This window comes from Convolutriloba macropyga, chromosome 5, assembly GCF_964194025.1.
Source record: "Convolutriloba macropyga chromosome 5, txConMacr16.3, whole genome shotgun sequence".
Lineage (NCBI taxonomy): Eukaryota > Metazoa > Xenacoelomorpha > Acoela > Convolutidae > Convolutriloba > Convolutriloba macropyga.
The window spans coordinates 73,224,171-73,246,018 of record NC_134472.1 but is presented as its reverse complement, the minus strand read 5'-3'; the positions used below and the strand labels follow the sequence as shown (position 1 = coordinate 73,246,018).

The following is a 21,848-nucleotide window of genomic DNA, read 5'->3' as shown; positions in this document are numbered from 1 at the left end:
CCTTCTTCACCTAAAAATGAGACCTTCAGATTCAACACTGCAAACTATAACTTCAGCACTGTACACCATAAAAAATTTGAAAATTTCAAAGCAGCTCTGAAAAGGACATTTAATTCTTTGCATATTTGAATAAACCACTTTGAGCAAAAAAGTCTGAGTTAACATTAAAAGCTGCTTCGAAAGAGCAGCACGTAAAACATTTCGATGTCTCGCCCAACTTTTCTAGCCCCCTCTCGGCACAAAAAATGAACAGAAACTTCTTATTCTCTTCTTTGCTTTTGACTTTTGTACAGCAGGATGACCTAAACAATTTCTTTTCAAGTGTGATAATGACTTGAACATCCTGTTTCGCTGACACTTAAACGTTTGAAAATCAGAAGATCAACAACTACCCTACTCCTTTTCGTAAACTCTTCTTGAAAACATTAACTGCTGTTTACATCTAAGTCGCGATGCTTTACTAGTAACAGCTTTCATTATATAGAAGTTCTAGTTTTAACTTGAATCAGTTAAGAGGAACCTTAAGTCGCCAACTTATCACCAAGTATTGGTGGTAGTCATTTAGAAAATGGTGTTTCACAAAATTTTTCAGGGAACTAAAATAAAACTCTAAGCATTCAAAGAACGGCATGAGGTGACAATATTACTGCTTTAGGTGTGAAAAAAATTGTTTGAGGTGTGCAATAGCGCAACATTCAGCTCACAGCGCTTTGAAAAATGTTCAAAGTCCAACTTACAAAAGTCCAAAGAAGTCAGAAGTTCTCGAAAAACGAATAGTTAAAAATCATAACTTACTAGTTGATATAATAGAAAGTGGCTATTAACAAAGCTGTAAAAAGATAAATTTTTTAAAACTCAGCGTTTTGTTAAATTTCACATTAGGAAACATAAACCGACTAATATTCGACGAATTGCTCTCGATCGGCAGGCGAGTAAAAAAAAATTAGAATGAGGCAGAAGCAAGCGACACTTTTGTGGTCCAAAAAGTTCTGACAAGCGAGCGGTTCCCATCCGCGACCTCTTGGAAGAGATTTGATGACTTTAACATCTACGCTACACGGTCTATGTACGGTCAGCTCTTACAATCAGTTTTATTATAGGAACAGACATGATTTCTGAATGCACGCAACAAAAATCACTATATATCAAAAGTCGAACGCGAAAAGTTACTCGAGAAGTGAAATCAAAACAATGTTCTACACGAAATTGGTCCGGCGAAAATTTTATAAAAAAGACACACGTTTGCAATAATTGATTCAAGCTTTGTCCAAGCGCATTTATTAACTGTGGCTCAAAAATGTTGCATCAATAAACATCTTTTTGAACAGGATCTCTATGAATAGTGGCCAACGTCAAGTAGAGATCTGTCTGCCCAAAATTGGCTTCTTCACCTAAAAATGAGACCTTCAGATTCAACACTGCAAACTATAACTTCAGCACTGTTCACCATAAAAAATTTGAAAATTTCATAGCAGCTCTGAAAAGGACATTTAATTCTTTGCATAATTGAATAAACCACTTTGAGCAAAAAAGTCTGAGTTAACATTAAAAGCTGCTTCGAAAGAGCAGCACGTAAAACATTTCGATGTCTCGCCCAACTTTTCTAGCCCTCTCTCGGCAAGAAAAATTAATAGAAACTTCTTATTCTCCTTTGCTTTTGACTTTTGTTCAGCAGGATGACCTATACAATTTCTTTTCAAGTGTGATAATGACTTGAACATCCTTTTTCGCTGATACTTAAACGTTTGAAAATCAGAAGATCAACAACTACCCTACTCTTTTTCGTAAACTCTTCTCGAAAACATTAACTGCTGTTTACATTTAAGTCGCGATGCTTTACAAGTAACAGCTTTCACTATATAGAAGTTCTAGTTTTAATTTGAATCAGTTAAGAGGAACCTTGAGTCGCCAACTTATCAACAAGTATTGGTGATAAGTCATATAGAAAACGGTTGTCCACAAAACTTTTCAGGGAACTGAAATAAAACTCTAAGCAGTCATAGAACGGCATGAGGAGACAATATTACTGCTTGAGGTGTGAAAAAAATTGTTTGAGGTGTGCAATACAGCAACATTCAGCTCACAGCGCTTTGAAAAATGTTCAAAGTCCAACTTACAAAAGTCCAAAACCCAATTTACAAAAGTCCAAAGAAGTCAGAAGTTCTCGAAAAACGAATAGTTAAAAATCATAACTTTCTAGTTGATATAATCGAAAGCGGCTATTAACAAAGCTGTAAAAAATAACTTTTTAAAACTCAGCGTTTTGTTAAATTTCACATTAGGAAACATAAACCGACTTATATCCGACGAATTGCTCTCGATCGGCAGGCGAGTAAAAAAAATTAGAATGAGGCAGAAGCAAGCGAAACTTTTGTGGTCCAAAAATATCTGACAAGCGAGAGGTTCCCATCCGCGACCTCTTGGAAGAGATTTGATGACTTTAACATCTACGCTACACGGTCTATGTACGGTCAGCTCTTACAATCAGTTTTATTATAGGAACAGACATGATTTCTGAATGCACGCAACAAAAATCACTATATATCAAAAGTCGAACGCGAAAAGTTACTCGAGAAGTGAAATCAAAACAATGTTCTACACGAAATTGGTCCGGCGAAAATTTTATAAAAAAGACACACGTTTGCAATAATTGATTCAAGCTTTGTCCAAGCGCATTTATTAACTGTGGCTCAAAAATGTTGCATCAATAAACATCTTTTTGAACAGGATCTCTATGAATAGTGGCCAACGTCAAGTAGAGATCTGTGTGCCCAAAATTGGCTTCTTCACCTAAAAATGAGACCTTCAGATTCAACACTGCAAACTATAACTTCAGCACTGTTCACCATAAAAAATTTGAAAATTTCATAGCAGCTCTGAAAAGGACATTTAATTCTTTGCATAATTGAATAAACCACTTTGAGCAAAAAAGTCTGAGTTAACATTAAAAGCTGCTTCGAAAGAGCAGCACGTAAAACATTTCGATGTCTCGCCCAATTTTTCTAGCCCTCTCTCGGCAAGAAAAATTAATAGAAACTTCTTATTCTCCTTTGCTTTTGACTTTTGTTCAGCAGGATGACCTAAACAATTTCTTTTCAAGTGTGATAATGACTTGAACATCCTTTTTCGCTGATACTTAAACGTTTGAAAATCAGAAGATCAACAACTACCCTACTCTTTTTCGTAAACTCTTCTCGAAAACATTAACTGCTGTTTACATTTAAGTCGCGATGCTTTACAAGTAACAGCTTTCACTATATAGAAGTTCTAGTTTTAATTTGAATCAGTTAAGAGGAACCTTGAGTCGCCAACTTATCAACAAGTATTGGTGATAAGTCATATAGAAAACGGTTGTCCACAAAACTTTTCAGGGAACTGAAATAAAACTCTAAGCAGTCATAGAACGGCATGAGGAGACAATATTACTGCTTGAGGTGTGAAAAAAATTGTTTGAGGTGTGCAATACAGCAACATTCAGCTCACAGCGCTTTGAAAAATGTTCAAAGTCCAACTTACAAAAGTCCAAAACCCAATTTACAAAAGTCCAAAGAAGTCAGAAGTTCTCGAAAAACGAATAGTTAAAAATCATAACTTTCTAGTTGATATAATCGAAAGCGGCTATTAACAAAGCTGTAAAAAGATAACTTTTTAAAACTCAGCGTTTTGTTAAATTTCACATTAGGAAACATAAACCGACTTATATCCGACGAATTGCTCTCGATCGGCAGGCGAGTAAAAAAAAATTAGAATGAGGCAGAAGCAAGCGAAACTTTTGTGGTCCAAAAATATCTGACAAGCGAGAGGTTCCCATCCGCGACCTCTTGGAAGAGATTTGATGACTTTAACATCTACGCTACACGGTCTATGTACGGTCAGCTCTTACAATCAGTTTTATTATAGGAACAGACATGATTTCTGAATGCACGCAACAAAAATCACTATATATCAAAAGTCGAACGCGAAAAGTTACTCGAGAAGTGAAATCAAAACAATGTTCTACACGAAATTGGTCCGGCGAAAATTTTATAAAAAAGACACACGTTTGCAATAATTGATTCAAGCTTTGTCCAAGCGCATTTATTAACTGTGGCTCAAAAATGTTGCATCAATAAACATCTTTTTGAACAGGATCTCTATGAATAGTGGCCAACGTCAAGTAGAGATCTGTGTGCCCAAAATTGGCTTCTTCACCTAAAAATGAGACCTTCAGATTCAACACTGCAAACTATAACCTCAGCACTGTACACCATAAAAAATTGTTCAATTATCGAAATAGACATCTTAAATAGATCAAATTCAATTCATAATTTTCAGGCACATTTATCAAAGTCGAACATCAAAAAGCGAATATGTACAAAATGCTCAGCATATTATCAACTTACTTAACGCAACCCAAATAGCAACCATGGTCACCATAACCTTCACAAACTTGCACAATTCTCATTTAATCAAAGCACTGAAAACTTTTTCAACTGCAATTTTCGTTTCATCTGATGTTAGAATAAGGTTGCGGTCTTTCCACAAAACTTCGCCAGTTTCATTACTGCTCAAATCGACTTGAATCGCTTCCCAGATTTTCTTTTTAGGGTTCAAAACCTTCTCGGGGGTCCGATCGTATCCTGTTATGGAGACAAGGTCGCCTGGCGCTGCGTGAGATGGTGCTTTTACTGGTTCTGTTCCGTTTTCACTGACTGCACAAAGTAGCATAGCTTGTGACTCGATGCCTCGCATCTTTTGTGGTTTCAGGTTGCACACAAAAACAGCTGACAGATCCTGAAAACAAAAAAAAAGATCAATCAGGAGACATTGAACAAAGGGCTAATGCTTTTGTTTCAGATCGCACATTTATAGCCGATCATTCATTTTGAAACCACCAGTATACATAAACATAACCGACTAGCGTCGGGCGAATTGCTGTCAAACGACCGGCGAGCGGTTGACTTCGTCAGTAGCTAGCCACAATTTAGTGAGGCCAGCTTAACTGAAGCTTTAATACTTGCTACAAAATTCATTAACAATACATTAATGAATACTTAAATTCTTTGAAATCATTTGTCATATTTTTTGGAAACATCAAAGCTATTATTATCATTATTATTATGAGCTCCTCATATAGCAACAGGGACGAGACAGAAGCGGCGGAATAGGATAGTCTAATCCCAAACCAGAGGTTCGCCACTGTTTCTGATTTTCTTGGGTTTCTTCGGGTACTAACAAGTTATTCAACCTGCAAGTCATGCTATTGATGCTATCGCAACATTTTCGTTGATTAACTCAAACATAACTAATTTTGCGTACAAATGGTCGGTACCAGTTTTCTGTATATATTTCCGTTTTCTGTATATTTTCGAAAATCCTCAAACAAGTATTGATCAAGCGAAAATCAACTAATCCATCGATTTGGCCTCATATGCTAGAAGTAGGAAAACATAAACCAACTAACGTCGGACAAACTGCTCTCCAAAGGCAGGCGGGGCAATTTAATTCAGGGGGGGGGGGCTGTAGCCTAGATACTTTTTTATGGGTGCAGAAATTCCAACCAAGGATTGGTTCACTCCCCCGCTCTCCGGTATAATAGACTGACGCATTAAGCCCTCGTCTATCAGGTACTTGCACAGCTTATCTTGGAATCGCTTTTGATTAAGCAACAGACAAAATTTCCGAATTGGAGCAATTTAGGTCACGCAGAAATGAAATCAAGCTTTAAAAAGTCACTAGAGAAGTGAAATCGAAAGAATGTTCTAGAACAAAACGGTCAAGCTAATTTCGTTCGAGAGCAATGATAAAGGATTGTTAGTTGATGATTGGGAATTTGTACCCACCTGCAAATGATCAGTGGGTACTCTGCCGACCAGTCCACTGACCACAGTTCTCTCCTCTCCATTGCCGAAGTCGACTGTCTCAACGTACAGAGAGTCTGCATCTGGGTGCTGCTTCACATCAGTGATTTTGCCCACTCTTAGGTCCAGCTGGGAGGGTGAAGGACCATCTGACTTGCTACAACAGGCATGGCGTATGGACAATTGTACTTAGGAATACGAGGCTCTAATTACAAAAATCAAAAGGTACAAAAAATGACCAAACTCCGATCTGAAATTGAAACATTTTAGGCCATAGTCGGGACTGATTCATTAGACCCCGAATAAAATTGCAAAGAAGACAAAAAGAAAAAGCTGCAGTTGTGTTTTGGTTTAAAAAACCTCCAAAAACTGTTTCAAAAGTGATTTAGATTAAATAACTTAATCCTGATTCTTAATAGAGGGGCCTAGAGTACTGAAGTAGTGCGAATAAAGAGGAGGGCTCAAAACCTGTCAAATTATCCTTTACAAAATAAAGTTCACCTCCTCCGCAGTTTCAGAGAAGCCTACACCAGGAAACTAGCAGAGCAACTGTACAGCGCCTTAAAGCCCTCAGGTTTTAACAAATTATTCGGTTTCTAAGTCTAACTCGTCCGAAAAAATCGATGAACTGGAAAATCACCAAACCGAAATGACCAGAAAAATTGCTCCAAACTTTTTTAGTGTGCAATTAATAATTTTGCAGAAGATCTGAACTAATTTTCAATAAAATAACTAACGTCGGAGCGGATTGCTTTCAAACAACCGGCTGGCTTCGTGAGTAGCTACCTACGGTTTAGTGAGGCCAGTTTCAGCTCAATTGAGGTGAGCGTGAGAACGCAACGAAGGGGTGCATCGGGGGGGGGGGGGGGGTCAACCTCTAAAAACCGCCCTTCACACTAAGTAGAAGTCTCCAAAACAGTTTCCGCGAATCCCACACTTTTAGACTAGTGAGCTGAAAGGCTCTAAGGGAACGTAATGCCCGCTGGTCGCTTCCTGTTTATCCCGTTTTTGAGGACGAAAGGTCAAATGGGTCAGACAAAAAAATCGGTCAAGCAAAACATCGCATAAAACAGACCAACAGGACTAATATAATTGCTACAAACTGCGTTTGAGAGCAATTAACCATGTAATTTAAGTAACAAAGCATTGTGCTTGTCAAGTACAAGTACCTCCAATAACCTTCTATTGGAGTATATATGATCTAATTAAGTGAGTAAGAAAGTGCAGAAATATTTTGACGCAATATGACGTCAAGATTGATAGCTACTGAATGTGAAAAAGCACCAAAAAATTGTCTTGAGATTTATTGCGGCGCGAGCAAACAACTGCAACAAACAGGATGCAGAAGAGAAAATGAAACCTTAAGCACTAACAAGTTTGAGTTAAACAACACAGTTAATTACTCTACGGCTAATTTCATTTAAGTCATAACTTTACGCAAACATCTGCTATATCAAACATAGCCGCGATAGACGCTTGTGGCCTACCATGAATTGAAACAACTAAAGAAATAAGATTGACAGATCGACCACCAGCTTTTTAATAGACCACTAGACTTTTTGGGTTAGATTCGGACGGTCATTTTTATGAGACACATTTGATCTACAATGAAAAAACCGTGATGAATCTTTTCCAAAATTAATATTCGATATTAAAACTCAAGACTCTATTACTCAGGAATTACGGCATATAAATATGGCACTACTTAGATGCCCACTATTGACTTTTAATTAGTTAATGTTCCATAATTGAGCTCAGAGGTCATTTTGTTGAGTGAGGTAAGTCACGCAATTGACCTGAAACAGAAATATCGTCACGAACACAAATTTTAACTGCAAAGCAGTAGAAGTCACTGAAGTCATTGAAAAGCCAATTCCAAGAAGTCCGGGTAAGACAAAATAAAAATCTGTTCGACGAAATAAAAATTAGGAGCGATAAAGTAACCGCCTGGAATTGCTGACGCTGCTATTAAACATAAACCGACTAATGTCGGAAGAATTGATCTTGAACGACAGCCGACGCAATTTAATTCAGGGGCTGTAGCCTAGATAAATTTCTCTTTAAGGGTGCAAAAAAAATTTACCACGACGGGAGTCGAACCATTGACTTCCCAATCCCAAACCAGAAGCACTGCCCACTCGGCCATCAGGCCCTTCTTCTTTCTTTGCTGCAATCGGTTTTATTTCAGCAGCAAGCTTTAGTTCGGAGTGAGAGCAAAAGAGATCACTCAAAAATGAAGAAAAGCGTGAAAAAGTCACTTGAGAAGTCAAAAAATGTTCTAGAAGAAAAACTTGAAATGGTCATGCAAAAAATTTGCATAAAAAGATCAACACGGTTACAAACATAGCCGGCAGATTGCCGGAATAGCTGCAAAAGAATAGACCTGCGTGCCATATAAGAGATAGAAACAGATACAGATCTAAGTTGAAAAAAAACGACGCAGCTCAAAAAACTAGGCTAAAAAACATTCAGCGATAAATTAATAAAGCTTGTTAAAACTCATTCCACAGACGCCTTTTATTAGGAAACTTTACTGCACATAGGAGTTCCTTTGACCTTAAACAAATTCAATTTAAACTTAAGTTTTAAAGTGCAAAAGTCATTTTAATGAGTGAGGTAAGTCACGTATGATCAAAATCTAATCACGCAAAACACCATTTGCTAGAGCGAGTGAGAAATGACGACACGCGCGCAAATGCCGTTAGTGAGAGGAAGAAGTCAATCAGAAAATTTGACTTCTTCAGCTTTGCAATGTAAAACGAAAAAAGAGCGTCAGACGACGAAACAAAAAAACATACCTGGAAGAATTCCGGAAGTGACTCGAAGCGTCAAAACTTCAGTAACAAAACCGTAATTGCAGCAGAAGCCACTACCTTTTGTATTAAACCATTAACTCACTACCTCTCCAGGTCTGCTCTAAAAATTGTTGAAACTTAAACCACTGTCACCAAGAGAAACAAAATGCAGCAAAATTTTATATCACTGAAAACGATTGGTAACATTAAAAAACCGAAATAATTAAAGAGGTAAAAGAAACTGATAGACTGAAAAAGCTGACAAGGTTATCAATTGCCCTCAAATAGTTCATGATTCTAATCTGAAAAAGATCGCGAAAGCAAACGGCAGAAAATAATCTTAGAAACTAACTTAATTACACCTATAATTACAATTCTAATCACTACAATTAAAACAAAAAACAACACACACTTGTTCCTTGTTGTACATATGCTAGACAATATTGCATACTAAATCAAAAATTAAATTGATCATAGAAAAGACATAAGAAGCAGAAGGCAAAAAATCGCTTAAATTAATACCAAGGCCGGAAGAAAGTTGCAGTAAATAGTCTTTAGTGGAAATTGTGGAACAGGCTTGCTATCAAACTCTCAGTACTGCCTTATGTTGAATGAAATCAAATGCAAACCAAAGAAATGACGAAAATCTAAGAAAAAGTTGAAATCATTCATTTTTAACAACTGAAAATCAATATACCGAAAATAAATATAGGTGCAGGACAAAGCTGGAATGATACTAACTAGAATGCGAGGAATATGGGCACAATGTAAGGAACACCCCAACAAAAACATATTCTTGATTTTTGAAAGTCAAAAATCAATAAAAAATTCAAGAAAAACGAAGACATTTCATTGTTCAGCATTCAAGACATATAACAGATAACTAATCATCCGATACAAAGGTCTGTTCTCCTGAAGAGAACAAAAAAATAGGAAAAAGCAGAATTCATAAATACGAAAAATTGAAACATTTTGCAAAAAAAATGGTCAAAAAACATTTAAGATTGCATTTATGAAAAAGTTTAAACTGTTTCTGAAAAACCTAACGCCAAAAATGATTGAATTTTTATTGGAACGAAACTAAAGTCCCTCATGTTGCTCAAAAAGACTATTTCTAGCAATTACAACCAAAATACAAACAAAAAAACTGACGAAAATCGGAAAAAAAACTACCAAAATCGGATTAGCATATGTAAATTTTATAAAACAAAATTACATCGAGGTAGAAAGAGGCGTTGAGTATATGAATTATCAAAGAGGAGTTGCCGTATTTACTGATTTTTGACAAAAAGACGGTTAAAAGATCCAAAAATGAAGAAATTAATAGAAAAAAAACCAAGAATTAACAAAAAAATCAAGAAATATGTGCCAATTTTCAACTTGAAACGCATTTTCAGGCTCTGCAAACCACTGTGGAACCAATTTCCGAGGTTGACATTTCAATAAAGTATCGAATAAACTTTATTTCAATGAGAAACCAAATTAAAAGCAAAAAAATTGGGCCACTTAGTCCAAAAAACGGCTAAAAACGGTTATCTATGTGCCATTCAGTCAAAAACTACTTTTCAAAGTCAAAAAGTCATTCACTAAACGGAGCGCATGATCAAAAAACTTATCTCGCTTAGTCTGTTCACCAAGACAGCTTTTCTCACTTTTGCTTTTAGGTCAAAATGCCGCGTGAACAAACCTACTTCCTGTAAAAAAACATAGCTGGAAGAATTCCAGAAGCGACTCGAAGCACCAAAACTTCACAAAAAGTTGAAGCCATTACCTTTTGTATTAAACCATTAACTCATTACCTCCACGGGTCTGATCTAAAAATTGGTGAAATTTAAACCACTGTCACCAAGAGAAAGAAAATGCAGCAAAATTTTATTATTGAAAACGTTTGGTAACGTTAAAAAAGTCTGAAATTTTTAGGATGGTCAAAAAACTGATAGCCTGACAAAGCTGACAGGGCCATCAATTGCCCTCAGATAATTAATGATTCTAATCTCAAAAAGATCGCGAAAGCAAACGGCAGATAGAAACTTTTCAAAAAAGGCAGGAAAGTCAAAATTATTCAAGAGTGCTCAAACTTAAGAATCAGAGAACCACTACAATTAGATTTCCAATCACGGCAATTAAGACAAAAATAATACATGATTCTTTTTTGTTGTATATATGCTAGACAACATGATTTCATACTAATTCAAAAATTAAATTAATCATAGAAAAACAAAAGCAACAGAATAATATTCAAAGACAAACAATCGTCTAAAAACAATACCAAGCCCGGAAGAAAATTGCAATGAATAGTATTAAGTCGAAATGTTTGAAAAGACTTTCTAGCAAACTCCCAGTACTGCCCTATTTTGAATTAAATCAATTGCAAACCGAAGAAACCAAGATCTAAGAAAAAGCTGAAATCATTCATTTTTAACAACTGAAAAAATCAATATAACGAAAACAAAAGTAGGTGCCAGGACAAAACTAGAATGATAAAAACAAGAATGTGAAGAATATGGACACAATGTTAGGAACACGGTAACAAAAAGACCAATTCTTGATTTTTGAAAGTTAAAGATCAAATTTAAAACAATCAAGAAAAACGAGTACATTTCATTGATCAGCATTCGAGACATAGAAAAGACAACGAATCATTCGAGACAAAAATCCAGCTTGCTGAACATAATTAAACAAGAAAAAGCAGAATTCAGACCTACGAAACAATGAAACATTTTGCAAAAAAGTGGTCAAAAAATATTTAAGACTGCATTTATGAAAAAAAATTATCTGTTTTTTCAAAAACTTAACACCAAAAAATGATTGAATTTTTATTGAAACGAAATTAAAGTCCCTCATGTTCCCCAAAATACTATTTCTAGTAATTAAAAGCAAAATACAAACAAAAAACTGAAAAAAAAATTGCAAAAACTACGAAAATCGGATTAGCAAATGTACAATTTTATGAAAAATTGAGGTAGAAAGAGGCATTGAGTATATGAATTATCAAAGGGAAGTTGCCATATTAACTGATTTTTGACAAAAAACAGCTAAAAGATCCAAAAATGAAGAAATTAATAGAAAAAAAAGCCAAAAATTAACTAAAAAATCAAGAAATATGTGCCAATTTCGCATTTGAAACGCAATTTCAGGCTATGCAAAATACTGTGCTAACAATTTCCGGGGTTTACATTTCAACATAGCATCGATTAAAAATTATTTCTACAAAAAACCAAATTACAAGCAAAAAAACTAGGCCACTTAGACGAAAAAACGGCTAAAAACGGTTATATATATGTGTCATTCAGTCAAAAACTACTTTTCAATGTCAAAAAGTCATTCACTAAACGCAGCGCATGATCAAAAAACTTCTCTCGCTCAGAAAAAATTAGTTCACACTGCAATTTTACTCGCTTTCGCTTTTAGGTCAAAACATCGTCTGAACGAATAGTACTTCCGGTAAAAAAAAAAAACCTTAAGAACATAGCCGGAAGAATTCCGGAAGCAACTCGAATCGTCAAAACTTCACTAACAAAACCGTTATTGCAGCGGAAGTCACTGCCTTTTGTATTAAACCATTAACTCACTACCTCTCCAGGTCTGCTCTAAAAATTGGTGAAACTTGAACCACTGTCACCAAGAGAAACAAAATGCAGCAAAGCTTTAAATTATTGAAAACGTTTGGCAACGTTAAAAAATCCGCAATAATTAAGGTGGTCAAAAACTTGATAGTCTGAAAAAGCTGACAAGGTTATCAACTGCCCTCAAACATTTCATGATTCTAATCTGAAAAAGATCGCGAAAGCAAACGGGAGATAATAATCTTAGAAACTAAGTTCTAAGTTTGAACCAAGTTTAAAATCTTTTCAGAAAAGAAACCTAAAAATTAAGAATCAGAAAACACCAACAATTACAATTCTAATCACTGCAATTAAGACAAAAAACAACACACACCTGATCCTTGTTGTACATGTGCTAGAAAACATGATTTCATACTAAATCAAAAATAAAATTGATCAAAGAAAAGACATAAGTAGAAGAATATTCAAAGGCAAAAAATCGGTTAAAATATTACCAAGGCCGGAAGAAAGCTGCAGTAAATAGTCATAAGTGGAAATTTTGCAAAGGGCTTGCTGTCAAACGCTCAGTACTGCCTTATGATGAATGAAATCAATTGCAAACCAAAGAAATGACGAAAATCTAAGAAAAAGCCGAAATCATTTTTTACTACTGAAAAAATCAATATACCGAAAATAAATGTAGGTGGCAGGACAAAGCTACAAAGATACTAACTAGAATGTGAAGAATATCGGCACAATGTAAGGAACACTGTAACAAAAAGACATTCTTAATTTTTGAAAGTTAAAAATCAATTTCAAAAATTCAAGAAAAACGAATACATTTCATTGTTCAGCATTCAAGACATAGAAAAAATAACTAGTCATCCGATACAAAGATCTATCCTCCTGAAGAGAAAAAAATAGGAAAAAGCAGAATTCATAAAAACGAAATATTGAAACATTTTGCAAAAAAAAGGTCAAAAAACTTTTAAGACAGCATTTATGAAAAAGTTTTAACTGTTTTTCAAAAACCTAACGCCAAAAAATAATTGAATTCTTATTGAAACGAAATTAAAGTCTCTCATGTTGCACAAAAAGACTATTTCTAGCAATTACAACCAAAATACAAACAAAAAAACTGACGAAAATCGGAAAAAACTACCAAAATCGGATTAGCATATGTAAATTTTATAAAACAAAAATACATCGAGGTAGAAAGAGGCGTTGAGTATATGAATTATCAAGGAAAAGTTGCCATGTTAACTGATTTTTGACACAAAGACGGTTAAGAGATTCAAAAGTGAAGAAATTAATAGAAAAAAAAGCCAAGAATTAACTAAAAAAATCAAGAAATATGTGCCAATTTTCAATTTTAAACGCATTTTCAGGCTCTGCAAAACACTGTGGCATCAATTTCCGAGGTTGAAATTTCAATATAGTATCGAATAAAATTTATTTCTACAAGAAACCAAATTAAAAGCAAAAAAATTGGGCCACTTAAACGAAAAAACGGCTAAAAACGGTTATTTATATGTGCAATTCAATCAAAAACTACTTTTCAAAGTCAAAAAGTCGTTCACTAAACGCAGCGCATGATCAAAAAATTTCTCTCGCTTAGCGAAAATCTGTTCACCAAGACAGCTTTTCTCACTTTCGCTTTTAGGTCAAAATGCCGCGTGAACAAATCTACTTCCTGTAAAAAAAAAAACCGAGAGAAAACCAATACTCCTCTTCGAGTCGTAAAAAAAGACCGAGAGAAAACCAATACTCCTCTTCGAGTCGTAAAAACCAAGAGCACCGCAATATAGCTACGCTCAGCTTACAGCTTCGCAGCTATAATAAATGCTATGAACTTCGTTCAAGAGCAATTAAAAATTATCTCTACATGTGATTTCAAAACGATTTTCATCAACAGGCCGTGTAAACACTCCTGCTCAATCAAGGAAAGAACAAACTTTAGTCAGCAGAATAATCCCACTTAAAAACCATAAAACCGGTGCGAACAAAAAATCACTTTTCTCGGCTCTTCAGTTTGATCCAGCAACAGAACAAAATCATCAAGTGTGGCATTTAGGACTTCCGGAAACATGAGGGAACAATCTAAAACGAATGGATCACCATAACTCTTCCTCTGGTCTTAAAAACCATAATGAGATCAATAATGAGACTTAGTTATGGCTTGGCGGTCAAAACATACAGAAAATAACAAACTCAAAACTCGGCTGGTTGGATAAAAAACCAGCAGCAAGCCAGCCTGTTTGAACTAATACTTACTTATCGCCTGCAGATCCTTTTTCGTTCCCACTTTTCGCTTTCTTCCCAGTTGCAGTCGGTGCCTCTTCGGGATATGCATCAGCTGCCAGTTTCCTCAACTCAGGACTCGATTCGAACTTTTTTCTGATAGGATCGAGGAGTGTGTTTAAGTATCGTTCAACATTGCTCTTTAGATCTCCAGGGTGGAGCAGCTTCTGGGCAAAATCAGAGCTTAGCTCCTCAAAAGTAGGGTAGACTTTGTCACCTCCGAACTGTTCCGGTCGCTTCACTGTGAAGCCCGATTCTGATTCAAAAGGGCTTCCTGAAAATTTGCATCAAAGTTAATCTTCTCTCTTAAGCTGTAAGATTCTTCAACAAAATCTCAACTGTGAGAACTGTAAGAACAAAATCTCAAATTTCAATCGTTTGAGTCTTATGGCAAACTTTCTTTTTCAAACACCGTTGCCGAGATTTAATAGAATGAATGAAACGCTTGATCACAGAATTTGAATTAGACTGAAAACCTTTTTGTGAGTATGAGTAATAGAAGTAAACAAGGAGGATCGGTAATGTGTGTGTCGACCCCGTTTATGTTATATTTTATAACCAAGAGTAAAAACTAATTCAAACAATTACAACAAACCCTTAGAGACATATGTAATTGATTATCTCTGATTTCAAAATTGCTGTTTGTCAAACAGATTATTGATAACATAAAGTAAAAAAAAATTGTGAACGAATTTTGCAGTAATTTTAACAAGCCTAATTTAAAACGTTACCAATTAAAGCAATTGCGACCCCAAATTGACTTAAATCTATTTTTTGGATGTCAAAAAGGGAGAAAGGAACTTATTTAATTTATTCATTAAAATCATTAATCACAGTTATTCAAATAAGCAGTCAAATTCTGCATTCAAAAGATATTTAATCATGTAAAAGACGTACATCACTTCGCTCGAAAGACACCTATTTTTTAAAATTTACAATTCTTATATAATGAAAGTAGGATTCATTTAAACCACCAACTACGGGCAATGCTTCTGTCCTAAAGTTTCTAAAAAAATAGGGTCAACCAATTTTGAGCAGAGAGTCACCATAAAGAGATTACATCACTTCAAAGCAGTCTATTTGGAAAAAGAAAATCAATTTCATTCTTTGCTAAGTTAGATCCGAAGACTTACGAAAGGAACTTTATAGTTAATATATCCAATAACTCAACGCCCAAATAACATGTTTCCGAAGTACCGTCAAATTAACGGTTATAGAAGCCATGTACAATCATAAATTAACGACAGCTACATCATACCTGATTTTCCAATCAGGGGATAGATGACATGTTTGGCAAATTGTAACACTCCGTTGTTTTCTGTCTCTCCCTCTTCACAAAAGGACTTGGCAATTTTCTTCTTGACCTGTGCAGCCGAGTCCAAAAGATCTAATTTTGAATTTGGATCCGATGAGCTCATTTTGCCCCCAGTCAACCCAGGAACCATAGGGTTCATCAGATGTGCCCGTTTAGCATAGCCTAGGTGAGGTAGATATTTTTCAGCAAACATAAAAATTTTCCTTTGATCTACTCCTCCGAATTGTGCATCACATTTGAGGTATTCTTCGTCTAAGGCCTGCAAACCGGGATAGAGGAGACCTAAAATTCATACGAAAATTTCATATCATTTTTCTTCTGTAATTCGTAGAAGTTCTTTGAATGCTCTTCATATACTTTACCTTGACATACGGAACTGTACATAAAAAATCAACGCTTTCTCAACGATTTTGCGACAGCATTGACATCATTTTAGTCGGCATCAACAGATCAGATCAAGTTCAAAAACCTCAAAAAACATACAGTTGGCAAACAATCATTGCATAAAGTACACGCAAAATATCAAACTCTTTCTAAAAATCAGCGTTTACTTTTCGGCACGGGGTCTGCTTATATTAGCAGATTGATCAAAAAATTTCCGAATCAGGATACATTTGAAGAAAGCGGGTAGTTGACCAACTTCGATAGCGTTGCTCTATATTACCATCATAAGAAAACACACAACCGCAAAGAAAACTTTCTAAACAAAAAAAGATAGCAGGCGAATTCCCACAAAATAGCTGCAATAGCTTTGTAGATTTGCACTCAAAGATTATGAAAAATTGCTACGATTATTTAGAAAAATTATTATTACCACTAAGACAAAAATATTTTTAAGAAAAATCAGTTTTTATTGCTGAGATGTTATATCCTAATAAAGAATTAATATTGCTTATTGCTGCCCTCAAAGAAACCTATATCAGAGTGAAAACCACTCAGCAGACAAAGTCTTCAATTAAAGTGGGTGATACTCTTTGGGAGTGAACTGACTTTTGCAAATTGCAAGACAAACTCTGAACTACAATTCCGAATAATTTTCATTGACTAAAAAAACTGGACAAGAAAAAACTAGAAACTGATTCGGAAAAGTATTCAATTTCACCAGATCAGAAACACTCGAAAAAACTAACAACAGGTCAAATTGACGCACGTGAACAAACAATCACAATCAAGAAAGCCAATTTTTGTTCAAACATCGTTTTCTCACGCTACTAGTGAAAACCATTTTTCGCTCCACTTCATGTGACCAAAAGAACTATATAACCAAAATCAAGAAACAGTCTGGATAAATCTTTCCAAAAAAAAAGTAGCCGTTAGAATTCCGGAAACGACTCCAAGCGTCTCCTCTGCAAAAAAGACAAATCTTTCCATTAGAACGAAACTATTAAAATTATTCATTGAAAACAATATAAACCGTTAATTGAAAAATCAATTGAACTATAAAATAGAAAAATACAAATCCGCCAAAAAACAAACATATATATAATAGAAATGATGGCATAAATGTTCCAAAACGAAAATAGGTAGGACACACTAGACTCAAACATTTGTCTAATTTTGAAGAAAATATAAAAATTGCAGGAAATTGGCAAAACATAGTTTCAAATGTCTCAATTCTTAGTGTATTTCTCAGCGAAAACAATTTATACCATCAAAAATGTAAACATAACCGACTAAAGTTGGGCGAATTGCTCTCAAACAACCGGCGAGCGGTTGGCTTCATCAGTAGCCATCCACGGCTTAGCGAGGCTAGTTCTAGCTTAAATGAAGGGCATGAGGTGAGCTGATGGGGGGGGGGGGGTTGGGCAACAGTGGAGGGAGGAGGGGAGTCAACCGTGGGAGGGTGATCCTTGGCTGCACGGGGTCCTTCCGGCCTGAAAGATGTGGAGGGACGGGGATTGGAGGGAGTGAGGTGGGGGGCTGATGTCGGGGGGGGGGGGTCAATTTCTAAGAACCGCCCTTCACACCATAAGTATAAGTCTCCAAAACAGTTTCTGTGAATCTTATACTTGAAATTAGTTAACTGAAAGACTGTTTTTGGGGACAAAAAGCCAAATGGAATAGACGAAAAATCGGTCAAGCGAAAAATCGCATTAAAAGAAGACCAACAGGAAAATATATTTGCTGAACTTCGTTTGAGAGCAATTAATATAACGATTGCTGAAAATTTCATAAAGCAAGAGGCATCTACTTCATATCCAATGTACGCAATGAAACAAAAAAGCGGCAATAAAAATCCGAATTGAAATCTCCAAATTAGGAGTGAAAGTCGTATTACTTACCAAAATCTTGAAAACTCTATCAATGAAGACCAAAATTAGTGATTAAGGCTAGTCAGATCTCTCAACCCAAAAAAAAAAACAAACAAAACCAAAAACAAAATTGCATGGAAAAGCCGTACGCGACGAAAAAATTTTCTAACTCTTTCGAAAACAGTGTTATTAACAAATAATCAATCTTTTCACTCCGCTCTCCAGTTTTGTTTAATAATTAAAAACTTTAATATTAAAAACTTATTAAATAAATTTTTCAGGCATTTCATTTCCTAATTCGAATTCACTCGAACGAAATTGATTAAAAACGACAGTTCTCCAATACTACTATTCGATCCGTAAAAAGACAGCGCCCCAATACCATTCAGAATTAAATTGTAGAAAACCAAGTGATGGCCAAATAAATTGCTACCGAAGCTATTAATAATAAACAGCAAGAGCTTTTTTCTAATGGAGCATTAACTGAACCAATTTTAATCTAATTTTTTACCAGAAAGGAGCGGATGGTCGACCTGTTTGACTACCTCAGCACCTGCCTTCTTTGCATCATGCTCAGTGACGAGACTGGACAACTTGTACACATCCAGAGTATACTCTCTACTCAACTGGAAGTCTGTCCCTCTCACAAACTTTAGTTTCTCCAGAGACACACCAATAGCCTCCAGCATTGATTTGATTATAGCCTCATAATATTGCGTCCTCAGAGCTGAAAACAGAAGTTCATCACACTTTAAAATTGGCCATGTTGTCATAAAGACGCCCATCAACCTGAAACACAACTAATTTGCTAATTTCGATTAGCTAGGCTAAGCATTCAACAGTAATCGCAGATTTAGATAATCAATTCTCACAATTTCCAGCAATCAATTCAAAGACCTCAGAAAACCATTGAACATCAGGTAGGAAGAATCATTTTTCGAAAGGATTGTACGCGACATGGTTACCACATACACTTAATTTAGGACTTAATTTCAAAAACACTAAAAGGGGTACCTAATAGCTCCCAAGGGGCTTTCATATTATCCAAATAAGCGTGTAAATCAGCAAACAGTATCGTCACGTGACATCCTACTCTCAAGAAGTCGGCAATCTTTGTCATGGGCACAAAGTATGCTATGTGTGGTTTGCCAGTCGTCGCCGTGCCCCAGTAGATGTTCAGATCCCGATCAGACTCCAATATCTCCTTCACTTTGTCAAGACCCACAACCTCTTGAAGGTTGCTTGTGATCGAGGCCAATTTTTCCTCAGCGTTCATTATCAATATCTAAAAATTGAAAACAAATTAAGCTCAAAAATGAAAAGTTTAGCAGTCAAGAACAGTCGGAGCATTCAAATTTTGTAAAATTGTTGAATTTAGTAAACATAAATTAAGATTTTCTCAAACGTTCTATTAAATTACTACAATGCTATTGAAATCAGTCCTATGTAAACAACGAAACGCTTGACCTCTGAAGGCGACAAAAATAGTATCTCTCTCATCTACTAATTTGTTTAACTCAGAACCAAAAACATACCCACCAGATTGCCGGAAAATAGCCGCGATAGACGCTTGTGGCATTTAAGGGAATTGAAACCAGTCCTTTAATAGACCACAAGACTGTTCGGGTTAGATTCGGACTGTAATTTTTATGAGACACATACGCTCTATAGGTAAAAGTCCTAAGAAATTTTTCAAAATAAATATTCGAAGTCAAAAACTCGAATACTCGCACACAAATTTTAACTGCAAAGCAGTAGAAGTCGCTGAAATTGAAAAAGTCAATGGTCGCAGAAATCATCGATGGAGACGATTTTATAAACAACCACGATGTCCCCAATAATAGCCGCTATCGCTTCGCGGCTATTAATCAGCAGAGAACAATTTCTCATTAAAGAATTACTCAAAACCCCCCAAAAAAGAAATTCTTATTTTTTAAGTACTTTGTAATGATAATACCGTTTTAAGTGAACAATTTATACAAACTTTTCGCAGAGCGATAGCTTCAAACCGACATCAGCCACCACTTCAAATGAAAAAAACCAACTAACCTCAGACGAATTGCTCACCATGCAGGGAAGAGGCCAACAATTTAGAAGGGGGAATAAGCTCGAGAAACTTTGTGGTGCAAAAAAATCTGACTGGTGAAGGGTTCGCACCCGCGAATGAGAGTCGCGGACATTAACCTTTACGCTACACGGGCTATATATGTTCATCACTCATAATCGGTTTAATTTCAGCACGCTACTTAATTTTTGAATGCGCACAAATCAAATCACTCAAACAGGCATGAAAAGGTCACTCAAGAAGTGAAATGAAAAAAATATTCTACAAAACGGTCCAGAAAAAATTTTGTATAAAAAGATCCTCGTTTACACTAATTCCCTCTAACTTCGTTCGAGCGCAATTAAACGTAAGGGACTGCCGTCGTACGAATTCCCCGTGAATGCCATATAAGGTAATGCCACATAGGGTAAAATGTGGATGAGGGGGTAAAAAGCGTGGTGAGTCCAAACATCCGAAATTGCAATCATCAATCGATCAAACTCTTAATCAATTTTGGGCATTAAAAAGACAAATGATTACAATAATCGGTTCAAACCGAGTTTAAAGCGAATAGTCGACAGAACAAAAACTATTGACTAACACCCGACTAAAAGCTCGTAAATGACGAAACCGGTAGGTTTTCAATCGCGTGCTCAATAACGTCACTAAGTGCGGCAAATGATATTTGCAGGGATTATTATAGACGACTATAATTACTTCAATAATCTTGAAATTGTCGTAGGAATTAGGAAAAACGTATACGGAAATTGGAAGTATCTGAAATTTTCAACTGATATATCTGAAAATTCAACTTACAAAAATTTGGTATTTCAAGCCAGTTGCGCACGTGATCTCGGCTTTGACGGAGCTTTAACTGCCGTAGAATCCTCAAAAATTGACGATAACACACTTCGATTAACAAAGGGTAATCAAATAACGAACATGCCTTACAATGATAAAAAAAGACTGAGGTAACGATGATCGAATATCTGACGCAATCCTACGAAAAAAAACTGTTGTAATACAATCAAATAAGCTGACGCAACTTTGCTTAAATTTTCATCTAACCTTACAGCATATAACACCTACAATAACTAAATCATTCGGTTCAAATCAATAAATTTGTTAGCTATAATTCACTTGTATCAATATCAATATTCTGTAACTAAAGCAGCAATTTTAAATTCTATGGAGCATCAGTAACCAATGCTTTCTGTCCACACCTAGGAAACCTATGAAACCGAAGGGAATTTATTCACAGTCCACTGTGCACTTACATTTAAATTACATAATCTCGATGTGAAAATTCCTTGCAGTCATACAAAGCTCATAAACAAATATTTTGAATGATCTTGAGTATGGCTTCTACAAAATCATACATCTTTTTGAGCGTAAATCGTTTTTCACAAATTACTGAATTGACCTGAATTGAAAGAATTAACTGACCGACTTTTACACAACAACACTCAATATAATCTTTAGATCAACCATAATGAACGTAAAAGCATTGCTTCTCTTCTGAAGAGAATAAGAAAGCACGGCGGACATCTTTAGTCATCTTCAACCGGTCAAAGAGAACAAAAGCAGTAACATGAAACTCAATTAATTAAAATTGTCAAAAGAAGTCAAATCATTCAAATTATAAGAATCTATCTAGTACGATATTACTAATCTATACTGCAGGATAATAAATAATTTTAATTGTGCATTCTAAGTAATATAATTTGAGGTTTATTGGAAGACGATGAAGGCAGCA

At 35.5% G+C, this 21,848-nt stretch overlaps 2 protein-coding genes across 3 annotated transcripts in view; one reads left to right on the top strand and one right to left on the bottom strand.

Annotated features, from left to right (window-relative positions):
* Positions 1-4,281: 4,281 nt before the first annotated feature.
* Positions 4,282-21,060, bottom strand: LOC142339625 (tyrosine--tRNA ligase, cytoplasmic-like). 2 transcript variants are annotated; one of them, XM_075389805.1, is made up of 7 exons: positions 20,909-21,060; positions 19,063-19,333; positions 18,560-18,775; positions 15,740-16,078; positions 14,455-14,755; positions 5,823-5,997; positions 4,282-4,773 (listed from the first exon to the last, which is right to left on the bottom strand). In XM_075389805.1, exons 2-7 carry the CDS (start codon positions 19,322-19,324, stop codon positions 4,441-4,443), a joined length of 1,626 nt encoding a protein of 541 aa, XP_075245920.1. In that variant the 5' UTR covers positions 19,325-19,333; positions 20,909-21,060; the 3' UTR covers positions 4,282-4,440. The 2 variants fall into 2 exon arrangements, with proteins under 2 accessions (XP_075245920.1, XP_075245919.1); XM_075389804.1 differs by lacking the exon at positions 20,909-21,060 and adding an exon at positions 20,098-20,133.
* LOC142339626 (coatomer subunit beta'-like) overlaps positions 18,306-21,848 on the top strand; it is a 263,545-nt gene continuing 260,002 nt past the window's right edge. The window contains exon 1 of the mRNA XM_075389806.1: positions 18,306-18,319. The gene's annotated coding sequence lies outside the window, so the exon portion shown is untranslated. The remainder of the gene's footprint in view (positions 18,320-21,848) is intronic.

Bases quoted from the DNA above. Each gene is read 5' to 3' on its own strand.
- LOC142339625 (XM_075389804.1), bottom strand. From the start codon at position 20,118: ATGGTGAGCAATTCGTCTGAG. The intron at 19,334-20,097 runs GTTAGTTGGTTT...TTCAATTTTTAG, and splicing joins TGGTGAGCAATTCGTCTGAG to ATATTGATAATGAACGCTGA. The intron at 4,774-5,822 runs GTGGGTACAAAT...TTTTGTTTTCAG, and splicing joins TACCCACTGATCATTTGCAG to GATCTGTCAGCTGTTTTTGT.